The 15,755-nt window shown below is 39.4% G+C and overlaps 1 protein-coding gene across 4 annotated transcripts in view; it reads left to right on the top strand.

Annotated features, from left to right (window-relative positions):
* LGR5 (leucine rich repeat containing G protein-coupled receptor 5) overlaps positions 1 to 12,962 on the top strand; it is a 93,515-nt gene extending 80,553 nt beyond the window's left edge. For all 4 annotated transcript variants that reach the window (XM_074902870.1, XM_074902868.1, XM_074902867.1 and 1 more), the window contains 4 exons: positions 671 to 796; positions 5,966 to 6,111; positions 7,122 to 7,205; positions 8,881 to 12,962. In XM_074902870.1, the coding sequence (XP_074758971.1) occupies positions 671 to 796; positions 5,966 to 6,111; positions 7,122 to 7,205; positions 8,881 to 9,971 (1,447 nt within the window). In that variant the 3' untranslated portion in view covers positions 9,972 to 12,962. The remainder of the gene's footprint in view (positions 1 to 670; positions 797 to 5,965; positions 6,112 to 7,121; positions 7,206 to 8,880) is intronic.
* The last annotated feature ends 2,793 nt before the right edge of the window (positions 12,963 to 15,755 follow it).

Below are 15,755 nucleotides of genomic sequence, written 5' to 3'. Positions count from 1 at the left end.
TTGGTGAAGAGGACTGAAAAGCCTCATAGAATAAATGGAAGAGAGAGGGAGAAATACAGAATACCTCTGGACTTCCCCCTCTTTGATTATTTTACCATATCTCCTTGATCACTGTCACTTTTTTGTTCACCTGATTTATTTTCCCCAACTTCTGTATCTGTTCATCTGCGCTGTCTTCCCTCAGCTCCTCAGACAAACCTCAGTTTAAAACTGTCACCTTCATCTGCTCCAGCCCAGACCCATCCTACCCTGAAACATGTCTTCCCCGTACACCTGACCTGACCCTTGTGGAGCTTTCAGTGTAACATGCCCTCTAGCATCGCACTGAATCTTTTAAGCTGCTCTGGTACTGGCTCCTTTTAATTCAAACAATCTCATGAACAGATTATAAATTAATTTGCTGGTCTCCAAACTGACACTATGAATGTTTGGAGTCAAAATTTGTCAACAGAGACAGCTAACTGATATACTACTGTTAGCTTTCTTCTAGACACATAGGTGCATACTCCTGAGTGGTGCTGCAGCCTTGCTCCACTGACTGGGGCTCTGTTTATTGCAGTCATTTTTGATCGAGTTAAAAAAGTCTAACCTGTTCTTCAAATGTGTCACTTCTAGTGCTGAAGAAAGAAACTGAAAACCCATAAGCTGATTTTTATTTGCTGTTATGCAGGGATGTGTCATCCAACCTTTTGTCCTCTTTTCCTGTGACGGGGCTACATGGTTTAACTCATTTAAAATTAACAGGAAATCATGCCCTACAAAGTTTGATATCATCTGAAAATTTTCCAGAACTCAAGTGAGTATATCATTAAAACTAATAAGCCACATTTGTGTTCATGTGCAATGGAAGGTGTGTCAGTGTGTAGCGCATGTTACTTCATCTTGTCAGTCTTTGATCTGTGCTGTTAAAACTAAAGCAAATATGATAAAAATGATAGACTTCTTTTATTATGCTCACTTTTAACTGAAAAAACTATGAAGGGTTTTGAAATATTAACTGCAGTACTTGCTTAATACAAGCCACATCTGCTTCCTGGTGATACGTTTCAAAAGCTGTTAAAACAATATTGCTAGGAGCTTAGTGATATGTCCTTCTTCTTTTGGGCTGTGCTTACAGAATTTCCATTATATTTAACAAGAACACAACAAATATCAAGGGAAGAATACACTCCTGAAGTTCCAGAATATTTGACCTCTTTTGTTTGTACATATTTTTTCTATAAGCTTTTGATTAAGATTCAGATAATACTTTGCCATTATTACTAAAACATTTTGATGCTAGTAATTTTCTGCTGGGTGCTCTGTGATAGAGGAAGGAAATGTTCCCTAGAGATCATTTGCAGCTCTGCCAGGCACTGGATGACCATAGAGAAATCTCAATAAATAAAGTTTTGCCTCTGACTTCAGGGTATTAGTGTCCCCTAACTCTCCTGCGGGAGAGCTGAGCACGCACATGACCAATGTGATCAAGCAATGCCCGTTTATTACAACTAAGAAATCCCACACACATGAGTAACATGCAGTACAAGTCCTCAAGATTGGACACTTAACTTAGCCTGCACTTTAAACCTTCTTATGATTGGATAAAAAGTGCCACATCAGCCTTGCCAGGCTTCCTGCCTTGTGGAACTTCCTCTTCTGTCCCAACCCCTTACGGGGGTTGTTTGTCTCGTCGAGTTTCTCCCCCCTCATTGAGGGTCACATCCTTATCGCATTCTTGCTCGGCTGAGGCTCTTATCAGTCTTGTTCTCACGCAGGATTGCTCACATGGCCATTCTCTCGCAGAAAGCCCTCTAGAATCCCAACACTCTCCCTCGATTTTTATAGTTTAATTAGAGGATGCCAAGTGCAACATACATTTTTCCCATGTTTTACTGTAAAAGGTTTGATATTGTAAAATTTTAAACAATTAAAGTGTGTGCACATAGTTACAGAATCACAGAATGGTTGAGGTTAGAAAGGGCCTCTGGAGGTCTTCTCTTCCAACCCGCCCTGCTCTAGCAGGGTCATGTGGAGCTGGTTGCCCAGGATCATGTCCAGACAGCTTTTAAATATCTCCAAGGATAGAGACTCCATCTTTATGTCTTCACTAGATTTGCCTTTTGCACTGGAAAAGTCCCATGAGTTTTATCAGGCAGACAACTCAAGGAGACACTACCACTAATGAAAAGGACTGGAGTGTTTGGAGTTATAAGGGAGTCAGGAGTAGAAGTGCAGAGCTATTAAACCTTCATGTACAGCACTGGAGGGATCCACACTAGAACATTTCTGTGATGGCATGTTAATATAAACTGGGAGAAGAGTTGCAAAAAATGGTTCCATGGTTAGGAAACAATGCCTTAAAAGTCTTAATAAACCCAGTATTTGTAGGTTGTCACAGAGGAGATCAGGCAGTGACTTCATCACAGTGTATGAAACTACTTTATAACATAAACATTCAAAGTACTAGAGGCCTTGCACCTCTCTTACAGTAGAGACCTTGAGATGGGTCTAAGAGGTCAAGAAGCAAGTACCATCAGAAGTTCATGAATGGTTGAGGCTGAGCTTCTGCCGTAGTTTGTCTTCTCTCACTGACTTGACCCACATCTCGAGGCAGGTTCTAAAATACCTGAAGGTTCTTTAAAAGAATGTAAACACAACAAAATGGATTACTCCAACCTAGCAAATATGTAGTGATGTGTATACCATGGCTTAGAAGCATAAAACTTGCTGCAGTAGTCCTAGAATAATGCACTATTCAACTGAATTATGTACAGATGAGATTTTTTAATTCTTTTATCAAAATTGTACTTCATGTGATTTTTCCACCAGTAAAATTATGTACACTGCTCAGATGCAACTACAGTGTATTTAGTCTGGGTAAGTAGTTAACAAGAATGTGTCAGGCAGTATCTTGTCTTAAAAAAAAAGGTATAAAAAGGATGATTAATTTGTGTAGAGTTGATTAACATCTGTAAGAACAAATTGTATCCAGTCAGGAGAGAATGGGGTAAAATCCTGACCTGGAGTCTGCAGGACTAAATCGAAATGAGGCCAGGACTTCACACTGGATCACTGCACAGATAATACATGAAGCACCAAACTTGAACAGAGATCTAAACCAAAACGAAATTTCACCCTTTTTAATTGTTGGAACGAGACACTGGTTACAACATTAAAGACAAATTCCTGTATAAAAGCTTCCTGCTCATCTAAATGGGTCATTGCTGTTCAATAGACAGACACATCAAAGAACTGAGCATCCTCTGCCCCACCTTCAGCAATGGCAGGGGAATGCTCTACAGAGCTGAGCCCAGCCTGCTATGGCAAGCTTTGAGGAAGTAAAGTCAGGCTGCCAGCCACTCCTTCCTTCTTTATCTGATGCTTTGATTCAGCTCTGTAAAGAACTCAGTGATTTGCTCCATTCATTACAACTGTGCCTTCCCATTCTCGGTAAACCTCACACCTCTGTGAGGTGGAAACGACCTTGTATTCTCTGCTGCTTAGTCTAAAAACAGAAAAAAGAGGCTTTCCTTGCTGCAGGAAAAAAATCACGAGGGACACAGATCATCTGTAAGATAAGCAGTATATAAAAATAAATTCAGCCAGTGTTTGTAAAAGTGTTTGACAAAGTCCAAATCTAATCACCCCCATCAAATAAGCACTAGCCATAAAAAAGACTGCTTCCAGCACTGTATAGCTGACAAGTTCCTTCCTTTTTCTCTTTTTTTCTTTTTTTTTGTTAAATGTGCCTTTTTGAGAAAGAAATTCCTGTCACCAAGAAGAGCTGATACTGATCTCTCTGCATTGCAAAGTATGTTTTGTCCTCTGTGTTCTGCTCCCAGTCATTCTGTGCAATTAATACTTTGCACACAGGTTCAGAAGCATTCAGCAGTTTTAAGACCTATATGTATATCCTAGTAACCCAAGGGAACAAGCAAACAAACAAACTGTTCAGGTTGAAGAAAGGATACTAGGAAGACCTGCAGAGAGGATAAGAAATTAGAGTCTTGGTCTTTAAAGATAATGTAAAAGCAGTGGGATTTTTTGACTACTTTATCAAAATAGTGGACCACTACAATGTGAGAGGTCCACATTTCCAGGGTATGACAGGACAGCAGGCCTGTAGAAGTGCAGCGGCACTTGGAAATCTGTCATTATTAAGCATATAGATCTGTTTGAATAACCAGAGAATACTTTCTATTAGACGCTTGGGCCTAAAATATCCCCTAGCTTCATTTCCCCAGCTGTATCAATGTTTTCTAAAAGGTCTGAAGCCGTAAGTCGCAGTGATCACTTTGCAGAACAGCCAGTGTTTCTTTTGATAATTTTTGTTGGGTTTTGTGGGGTATTTTTTTCAGAAAAGGGGCATTTCTAGTTGGGGATTGGGATTAGTTTTAGCCCAGGTGACTAGCTGTGGTTTAGTCTGGCAAACTATGGGTTTAATAATAGTTTCTTTGAGAAGGGCTTCTGTGAAATGCGTTCAAAAATGTTTAATTGAGATAATCTCCTTATTTTAAAAGATGGCATGCACAAAAATGAGTTAGAAATTAAATATTTAAATCTGCTGGCATGAGGTTGCTTGATAGTTAGATCTTGGTTATCTTGAACTTTTATTGAAGTACCTTAAAATTACATTCTGTAGCTTTTTGTATTGGGTACAAGGGTACAGAATTTTGTTGCTAATTCCCAATGGAAAAGTAAGTATATAGAATCTAAATGCCCTAAAACACACTAATTTAAAAATCACTTTAGAGCTTAGGGTTCTGTTTGTTTCCCTTTGTACCAACCTTTTGGCTAGCACACAAGTTTAAGTCCTGTTGGCACTGGGCCTGATTCAGACTGATTTGTTTGCACATTTCCCAGAGGGTTAGAGGTTGCTTGGAACTCTCATTATGTTAATTTACATGATTAACGTGTTAAAAGTAATCTGATAGGAGAATCTAGTTCTGTTTTATTCTTTTTAAGTTAATTTAAAATAACTTCTAATCACCTCTTTACCTTTGAATTTTTTGGTTCATTGAACTTTTGGAATTAAGATGAGTTGTTAGGTTTTACTATGTACTGTTGACAAACTGTGCAAATTAAATATCTCTGTTTCCAAAGCATAAAATATATCTAAAGAGTAGAAGAAGTAGTCTATAGAACTTGAATATATGTAGTTCTTCCATGCTACCCCAGAATCTGCACATCCCCAAAGGAATTAAGTTCAAAACACACCAGAATTGAGCCATTTTCTGACAAAAGAAACCCTCAAGAATCACTGAAACTCTGACCTATACTCATGTGTTAGGAATACCAATGGGATGATCATCCAGGGTCCTGCATTGACCGTGCTCATTTAGAAGACAATTAATAAAGTAAAACCTTTTCCTCAGTGACATCTGTTTTCACACATAGAGCCTTTCTGATTCATTCACCTTTTGGTTTAGAAGACTGCTTTCTTGATCTGTGCACAAAAGACAATCTTTTCACCATCTTACTGTGAAAAGAGTTGAACAAAGTTTGAATTCCAAAAGATCTCATTCTCCCAGAACTGGAGAAATTTTATTTGGGAAGTGATGGTTTGGTTTTGCCTGTTAGGCAGGTAGATGCAGTTGTGATCTTTGGATCTGTTTTTTTAAAGAAAGTAACATGGAGAAACTGTTGAGTTACACTGTAAAATCATTCAAAATCGTAAAACACAAATACAGCTCTAAGAGTAACATTTGCCCAACAGCAAGGCATGTATCTCCCACTTTCTTATCTCCCATGAAAATGCATCAGAAACTTCATTGAGCCTTTACTAAAATTAGACTAGAAATCATCTGTATTTCTGACATGGAATTTGTGAGTCTTCATTTTGTATTATCATGACTGATTTTTACACATAGATATTTTTACTTCCAGTCATGATTCAATCTGCTTCTAACAGTAGAGGAGCAGCACAATCCAGTAACTCTGGTGCTAAACTAGTATCATGGCATGCTTCTTTATTCTTCTACAGGGTCATGGAAATGCCTTATGCTTATCAGTGCTGTGCCTTTGGAGCTTGTGAGAGCCACTACAAAATCACCAGCCAGTGGAACAAGGATGAGAATAGCAGCATTGATGATTTTCACAGGAAGGATGCTGGATTGTTACAAATTCAAGGTAGTCGTCATCTTTGGCCTTTAAATCTACCTGAAGGTTGTGAGCAGCCTGTGATGTTAAACAAATCCAGAACTCTTTTACAGTCACAGAGGCCGCCTCTCTCTTGCCTGGTAATATATTACTCAAGCATTCCTATGCTTAGCAAACTCATTTTTTCAGGCTTGCCTTTCAAAAATCTCTCTCACTTATCTTTCCATCCAAACAATAACTATAATAATGTGGGAAGTGAAATCTTCCCTTTACGTGAGAGACAGGGAAGTGATGCCAGTATGTAACCCCATACAAGTGCAGGCCAGCAAAGATCTAGTTTCTTGCCAGCTTTAGAAGTAGCAACGCATCCTTGGCTCTCCTGCTGTCCACATGCCTCAGGGTGTGTCACAGAATTTATGTGGCTACTTTGGCATAGCTGCCAATATTTTTTCTCAGCACTTCCCTGGGTACCAGAGTGTGCATGTGCTCTCCAGGTCAGAAGACTACTGTATTTTTCTTCCCCTTCAGCGCAAGGTTGATTACTTGTCTTGTTACCTGTTACGTAGGTGCACCCATACATGTTCTGCCATCCTGCGGCTTTCTGTGCTATCTCCCTCTCCTGCAAACCAGTAAGTCTCAGAGTTCAGGGTCAGCCCCAGCAAGAATAAAACCAAGAATACATGGTAGCGCGATGACATAAGAAACACAGAAAAAACTTGGGTTAATTCTTAGTAGCCTGGCACAACAGCAGAATTCATATTTTAAACTCCTTTCTAAGCAGTTGTCACACTGCATATTAGGTAATAGGGAATGTACCTTTAAGTGATTATTTTCAGAGAAGTGATGGTGCCAACTTATTAAATAATCCTGAGTACAGTAATTCGAAACCAACTACAACGCGTATGTCTGCTTCTGCTCACATTTTGGCAGGCAAACAGACAAGACCAGGCCTTAAATACCACAGGCATTTTTGCAATTTGTACTGAAAGAAGTTTTCCTGAAAATCACAGTATCAAGTCTGGGTATTTTCTCCCCCACAGATGAGCGTGACTTTGAAGATTTTTTTCTTGACTTTGAAGAAGATTTGAAAGCTCATCATTCAGTGCAATGCTCACCTTCTCCAGGTATGAAACTGCCAGACAGATGAGAGTCCAAGCACAGCATTACCAGATATTCTAGATGCAGAATAAACTGAATCTGATACTAGGATAGTAACATGATGTTTTGCAATAATTTGATGAGATTAATACAAATACACTGCACAGTAATATAAAATTTTGCATTGAGGTCCAGAAAACTAATCAGCTACTAAATTAATCTATGAGTGGAATGAAAGTTTTACCCAGTCCTCAAGCAGGTCCTCACTCTGGGCCCCTTTTCACAGGAGTTGGTCCCCTTATTAAGGAAATGAGAAAGCAAAGACTCTGTGTTCTACCAAGACATAGATGGTAAAGGAGAGCAGAATCTTTGTCTGCTCAGTCTTTTCCAAAGCTAAAATAATTCTTCTGAACTTCACTGAGTTACTCTGCACTTGAGCTTCTTGAACAACACAAAGCTTAATTTAATGTCTAAGAAATACCAGACACCGTACAATAAAATACCAAATGCTATTGTACTGATGTACACAGTCCATCACAAAAGACCCCCAGCACTGTCATTTTCTTTATAGAATCGTGCATCCCTGGCTTTGCAGTGTGGCAGAAAGGAAATATAAATACAGTGATTGAATTGCAAAGCTACAGGCCACCAATTCCACGGAAAGTTTCCTTTAAGGCAAGGAAAGAAACATGTCTTTGGAAGTTTGCTTGAGGCTTAAAAGTTATGTCAAGAGAAATAGGAAGGACACGAGGCCAGATAATTTAGAACCATTTGACCATCACATTCTCCTGTGGCTTAAATATAACTACTGAGTTCATGAAAACATTTCTGTCTTCAAAGTAAGTTATCACTAGACCCAAGAGAAAATTTAGCTTCCGTGCTGATCTTCAAATGGTATCTTAGAAAAACTTGCAAACTGACACAATAGATGCTTATGCCTACTGATGGCAATAGCTGTAGCCATATGGAGTGCATCTCAGCTGCAGGGTTTGTGTCTTCATGGAGAAGCACAGACCACTGTTGAAGGACTTGCTTACTTGCTTTGAGAGAGCATAGCTAGATTGTACCAAGATAAATAATGGTTCTCAGACTGCAGAGCATTCAGCTTCAACCGCACAGCATATGCACCTCAGTTCTATGAGAATACACAGAAGGCTCCAGTCATAGCCACAGGTCATCAGACGCCCCTCCAAAAAGGCAGCACTTTCAAATGCAAAGACAGCCTCCATTTTCTTGGACTGTGTAATGACATGTTATAAGTAGCTAAAGTGCATCTGTCTGTATCCATTACATCACACTGCACCAGGACTCATTAGCAACCTGTCCTAGTTTAGCGAGAAGTATCCTTTTTGGCTTTTTTCACACACTGACAAATGTCACAGCAGTTCTTGAAACTGCAGACTTGACATTCACATTGCACTTGTACTGCTAGGCTCAAAAAGAAACCCATAGATTATTCAGGTTGAAGGACAGAGACTCATGTGCACCACCAGTAATGCAGCATGCATTTAGCAGCATGTTATCAAGGTCTCGGATTACTCCAAATGAAGAGCAAATTTCAAGCTCCCCTTTTAGACTGAAATTCACTGCTTGGCTGTGCTGAGAACCTGCAAGAAGCACAAAATGTAATGTTTTAGAAAGCATAAAATTATTTTTTAGTTTACATGTGTTTCCTGTGCCCTTTTTATTTTGTCATTTCAGGTCCCTTCAAACCATGTGACCATCTGTTTGGTAGCTGGCTGATCAGAATTGGAGTGTGGACCATAGTGGGTTTAACATTTACTTGCAATGCGCTGGTGTCTGCTACAGTTTTCAGATCTCTGTTGTATATGTCCTCCATAAAACTTTTGATCGGTTTCATAGCTATTGTAAATACCTTGATGGGTCTGGCCAGTGGAGTACTGGCTAGCGTGGATGCATCAACTTTTGGTAGCTTTGCTCAGTATGGAGCACAGTGGGAAAGTGGAATTGGTTGCCAAGTAACTGGCCTTCTCTCAATTTTTGCTTCAGAGGCTTCCATTTTTCTCCTTACCCTAGCTGCACTTGAACGTGCGTTCTCTGTAAAGCACACTACAAAGTTTGAAACAAAGTCCTCCATTGCTAGTGTAAAAATTGCCATTTTCTTTTGCTTTACGTTGGCAGTAATCATTGCGGTGATACCACTCCTCACTGGGAGTGAGTTTGGAGTTTCTCCACTTTGTTTACCACTACCATTTGGAGAACCCACTGCTATGGGCTACATGGTAGCACTGGTATTGCTGAACTCCCTTTGTTTCCTGGTAATGACTATTGCTTATACAAAGCTCTACTGTAGTTTAGAAAAGGGAGAACTTGACAACATTTGGGATTGCTCTATGGTCAAACATATAGCCTTGCTGCTTTTTACTAATTGCATTCTTTATTGCCCTGTGGCTTTCTTATCTTTTTCCTCCTTACTAAATCTCACTTTTATCAGCCCAGAAGTGATTAAGTCAATACTGCTAGTAATTGTCCCGCTGCCTGCATGTCTAAACCCACTCCTTTATATACTTTTCAATCCACACTTTAAGGAGGACTTGGGAAGTCTGCGAAAGCAAACTTTGTTATGGAAGAGATCAAAACATGCTAGTCTGATCTCTGTGAATTCAGAAGACATAGAAAAACAATCTTGTGACTCAACACAAGCATTGGTAACCTTCACAAGTGCCAGCATATCATATGATATGCCTACCAGCAATTCACTAATGCCATCATCTTATCAAGTGGCAGAAAGCTGCAATCTTTCATCAGTCACATTTGTTCCATGTCGCTAGTTTCAGTGGCAGTACAGAAAATATCTATGTTTACAAAATGTTTAGTCTCGAAAGTAAGTATGGATGTGTGCATACAAGCTAAAGAGTGCCTCTGAATTATTGTTACACACATCAGAAAACAGACAATGACAAAACTTGCAGCAGGTTGAAAATCCAATACTTGGGCCTTCTCAGCCTGCTTCCAAAATGCTGGGATGAACAGAGAAACTGAAAGCTGCTGCGGTTTGTGCAGTTGTATCAGCTGTGCTCTTTTAAAGCAACACTACTCAGAAGGGCATCAGTTGGTCAAGAGCAAAAATGGCACGTTAAATTGGTAAGCTTTTTGTTCAAAGTATCACCTGATACAGTTTGTTTTCTGGGTTTGGGGTTTTTCTCCCTGTTTATTGTTACCTGGTTTTAAAAATACTTTTTCAGTGCTGCGATTGTTTTTATAAGCATCTGTGTATGGCCCTCATTCAGCAAGGTATCTAAATGGAAGAGTAGTCCTATTCAACTCCTAAAGGTTTCTGCAGAATAGATTTTGATGAAGTTCAATGTTTGATAAAGCTGATTTAATAGTTTAATTGGCATCAGGTTTGGTTTTTAGAAGTCATCTGACTTGACAAAGCATTTTGTCAGCTAAACCTACAAAACTTGGTGTGAAAGAAGTTAATAAAGACCCTGTTAAGCACTTAAAATGTGATTGCAAGCCATTGTCACACGGATATTTTTCTAGTGAAATTCTGCAGTTTGGTCCTGAATTGCTACCATGCCACTAGAATCAATCCCAGAATTACTGCTGATAAAATTGGCAGATAGAGGGTGGAAAAGACTACATAGAAAGTCATCAATACAGAAAGACTGGCATGCTTAGAGCAGTTAAAGGACACCAAAGGCACTCACATAGAAACATTCATTTAAGGTAATTTGTCTAGGAACAAAAACTGTAGTCCTGCTTGTGGCATGATCTCTGACCTGTGAAACAGTTATTCTAGAAAGATGCTAGTTCATGGTCACGAGTCAGTTGAAGATTTAGAAGCCACTGTGTCCTTTTGGCTAAGGATGACAAATATCCTTAGTCGAGGCAGCATCAAGTAGGATTGAAGAGGTTGTATGACCTGTGATCTTAGCGCTGATGCAAGCACTACTGGGATATTTCATACAGTTCTTGCATTCACATTCTGTAAAGAACATTGTGAAATTGAAAAGAATATGAATATCATAAATCTAAAGCAGCTTAAGAAAGAAGTGATTTGATCACAGTTTATTAAGTAGCTGCTTCTGCAAAACAAAAGTTCGAGAGCAGAGGGACTACTCATTCAAGAGGAGAAGAATCTGGTAAGATAGACTGAAGTTGACATTATGGATACACAACATAGAAATAAATGTGTACGGTTTTGGCAGTGATGGTCGTTAGCTAGTGGAACTATCTGTCACCAAAAATCTCTAAATTCAAATTGGATATATTGCCAAAAAAGGTATCAGAGCAGCTATTGGAATTCAGAGATTTCTGATGGCTTTAGTTTAGGAAAAGGTTAGATTTGATTAACACAGAGTTCCTCTCTGGCTTTAAATCTGTTAATACTTTGCTGAAGCAAGGCGTGGATGTTTACACATCAGAAGCTTTTTACACATAGAGAAAAGAGACTTCAGATCTTTGCCAAGTCTACTGTCAAAATATCTCTGACAACAGAGCCACCTTCACTTCCCTAGAATATCAGTCTTTGACCTTGGCCAAGCCATCAAGCAGTACTCCAGTGTTCTTTTCTGAGTTGGCACCTTTTGCTTGAGTGAACTGATCATTTAAGACACAAAAGTGCACAAATTTACTTTTTTTTGTTGTTAAAAGTAGCTCCCTGAAGAGTAACATTTAACAGCCCAGTACTCACTGCTCAGTTAGTGCCCACTCAACCTGCAGGTGAATGAGACTAATTTAACATTACCAAGGTTAGGCTAGCCCAGTAATTAAGGTAATCAGTTACAGATGATCTCTGCTATGCATCTGTTACTGTATATAAAACTTCCTCGGACTCAAAGGATGGATTTTCACAATGAAGAATGTGTTGCCAACAATGGATATGCCTTCATTTTCTTGTCTATTCACACTGGCATATTTTTAGTTTTACAGTTACAGATGGCATCAGTTGACTTTGGCTGACATATTCATCCTTCAGGAAAAAAAAATGAACCAATGCTTAAATTATGTATGATAAAGTCAGCTGAGTACTTATCTTAATCCTTTATCTCTTGTGGCTTTTGAAGCAGTGCAGCATACAGCTGCCCGAACGATGCCTGAAACCACTTTGGATTAAACAGAGGATCAGTCAACCGTTGCACAATACTTATTACCATGTTTACTTAGCTTTAATTTAACTGGGGTCCATCTGTGCTGCACTGCTTAATGTCAGTGAATTTCCTTTCAGCTAGCTATATTTAAGAAGTTTGTAAAGTGATTTAAGAAGCAAAATAATGTTATAAATCTAAAGACTAGTTAAAGATGGCTTCTTTTATCAGAACTTTTTTAGCTTGCAGAAAGTCCTAAAGGCTTTATGTCTTTATTTTTATAAGCATGTTTGAAATATTTTGATCAGATATTTTAAACTTGAAATTGTTAAAATTCATTTAATAGATTTTTAAAGTAAAATGTGTAAATATAGAACTGTATTTATTGTTACAGTGAAATGCAACCACAGTAAAGGACATGAGATTAAGCCCTGTACAGTTTCATATTGATATTTGCTATATTTTCTGCTCATATATTACTAAATTCATTATCTGTAAATAATATAATGTAAATGTGTAGTGACTGTAAATAGGTGACATGATTTCTTTTCTATCGGTGTTCCAAACATATGTAAGTTGTAATAAAATGTGACTACCCAGTAAAGACCATTTAATCGGGACCTAACACCTCTTAAAGTGGTGTGCATCCTTAATTAATTCTTCCCAAGTCATTGTAATACTTAGACTGACCTCCCTAGATGCCCAGAATTCTTGGTGACGTATGTTACAGGTTGCATGCTCTCATTAGGTTCCCAAGGAGAAAAAAAATAAAAAAGAGTAATGTTTAATTTCAACAGAGACTGTCTTTTACCAAAACTTCACTCACAGATCCTTATGAACAGAACCTGCTCCCTGTGCATGCGTCCATGTCTCCGTGATGACCACTCACAATTGCCGTGTGTGAGCCTGGCACCTCCAACCGTGTGACAAGGGTGTGCATCAGGTCAGGCGATGAACGTGCGTGTTACCAACAGGCTTCAGACCGTGTTGGGCCACATGAGAGATGAGGTTCTGCTGTACTAGGCTGCTGCTTTTGGTTGAGACAGCAAATTCTTCCACATGCTTCCTTATTTTCTCTCCAATCCCTTATGTGGCAGACAAAGCAGGTCAGAGGATTACCAAACAGCTGGCAAAGTTCATCGGATGATTCACAGCAGAGAGGCAGTAGCACTATCATGTATGAAATGCGTAAGGTGCAGATGCTAAGGACAAATGAAATGTGGAGCTAAAATGTGGGACTTGGCAAGAGTCAAGTTGCTCAGGCTGCACTAGAAGTTACAGCTCTGTTGAATTAAAGACAGGCAGCAGCTAAGCACAGTCATGTTATCATCTAGGCATCAAGTAAAGGCAAGACAGCGGATGCATTCCTGTTAGGAGGGACTGCAGCACAGGACAGTTATATGTGCTTGTTTTTTCCAAGATTATGATTGTAGTTCATTTCTGTGAAGCACCTGAAAGAAAGGGGTAAAATACCAATGAAGTAAAAACTCTGAGAAAGCAATTGCTTAGTCAGGAATTCACTCCATGTGGTAAGTAACAGATTACAAAGATCTGAAAAAAGAAAGTAAAATGATCTTAGATGTAAATTGATTTTGGCAGAGTGTGCAGATTCTCAGTGTAGATAAGGAGGCTAGAGTGGATGGGGTCATTTCAGCCAGAAGGGTGAGTGAGTTTCAGAATAGTCTTGTTGAGGTGGGACAGACCAGCAGAGAATGGGCATGAGAAAGGCATTAATTATCTTTAGGAAGAAAAAAACAGAAGCATGACAAAGATAGCATAGGGGAGTGCATAAGCCAGGGAAGTGAGAGGGCTTCAGGAGACAGGATTCAAACAGGGGCAGAGTTTTATGGGATATTGAGAAGGGTGGTGGAGTTCTGTGAAGGATGAAGAGCTCAGTGGATACAAAAGGAGGGAAACAGTGTGATGGCTGAGGAGATTGATAAAAAAGCCAGGCAGTGAAAATGCTTTTCCATGCACTTATTTGCACCAGACAACGTAAGCCATATAGCTGGTGGCCATAAGGGAGAGGAATGAAATTTTGTTATTTGAGGAAGGAAATACTATAGATTGAACATAAAAGGGAAAGAGAGTAACTACAAAGGGAGAATGGTCTGATTAGTGAAAGCCTCAATGCAGAAGGGAAAAAGAAGCATCAAGGTATGTGGAAGAAAAATTACATCTTGGTATGTGGAAGAAAAATTACATCTTGGTTATATGGAAGAAAAATTTTTATTATTTTACGTACCAGATAGCGAGCAGTAGTGCCTGTGGTCACAACTTCAGTGTTCTGGGCAATATACTGTAACACATAAGGACGGGTGACTTCTCCCTTAGAGCACTCACACCACAGACGTGTAGTGTTATCCACAGTAACAGCTGCAGGAGAGTTTGCTGTAGGCTCATGTAGTAGGTTATTTAGGCATGACACCTGCTCACTGTTCTGACACACTAGGTACATTACTGAATTTTATCTAGGAATTCAGTCCTCAGGGAAGTTGCAGGTACATGAATGGCCAAGGAAAAAAATCTAGTCAGAGATACAAGTGAAAGCCATGAAAAAGATGGGATCACCTGTAAGAAAAACAGATGGGGATAAAGGCCAAGCCTTAGCAGGCACTAGCACAGAAACACGGAAAATGATGCTGTGGGAGAAACGCTGCATCAGCTGGGCATGCAGCTTCAGACCTCATGACCAAAACAGGGGAGAACGTCCCTGGGTAATCCGGTGGTCATACTTGATCTCGAATTGAGATCAACCACTTGTAAAGTCCTTGCTGTTGTTTCATGTTTGCTTTCTGCCTTAGTAGCCTACATGCAGCCTAGACAGCAGGAAAGCTGCCACTGCACAGAGTTTTAAACTATCTCCTGTCCATATTGTCTGTAAGAAGAATTTCAGCTTTATAGTATTGGGCACAGCTTATTTCCTCTGACTGTTGTATGAAACACTGCAACAATAGTCTCATCATCAGACATTTCTCTGTCATTTGTTTAGGTTGCTGTATGAAAGTTAAGGTCTTGCTGGAAAACCTCATTACTCAACCACTTAAAGGATCAAATAATTTAAAAAACATGGGGGTTGGAACTAGATGATCTTTAAGGTCCCTTCCCACCCAAACCATTCCGTGATTCTGTGAAAATCAGTGTTCTTCCTTCAGGAAAGCACTGGAAGACAAAGAAGTGGAGACAGAAGAGTAAGAACATGAGTACAGGAAAGCTAACAATGAAAGACCAGAACTAGGATCACAGCAGCAACAACAACAGTGTTAGAAAATCCTTTCCAGGTCCATGAGGCACAATAATTGTGCAGATGCTCAGGTGCTGCAGGAGAACATAGCTCTCAAACTCCAGCAGAACTCCCGCACTGCTTCCACCAGCAAAGGATGGACCAGCATCTCCACCAACCACAATAAGCACTTCATGTTCTCTTTCAATAATGTGTGCCAACCAAGGAACAAATCTGTCATTCTGCAACATTGTTGTAAAATATGTGGGTATTATATTATCTAAACTAAGCCTAGGAAA

Source organism: Athene noctua, chromosome 3 (assembly GCF_965140245.1).
Source record: "Athene noctua chromosome 3, bAthNoc1.hap1.1, whole genome shotgun sequence".
In the NCBI taxonomy this organism is placed as follows: domain Eukaryota; kingdom Metazoa; phylum Chordata; class Aves; order Strigiformes; family Strigidae; genus Athene; species Athene noctua.
This window is presented reverse-complemented; position numbering and strand designations above follow the sequence as displayed.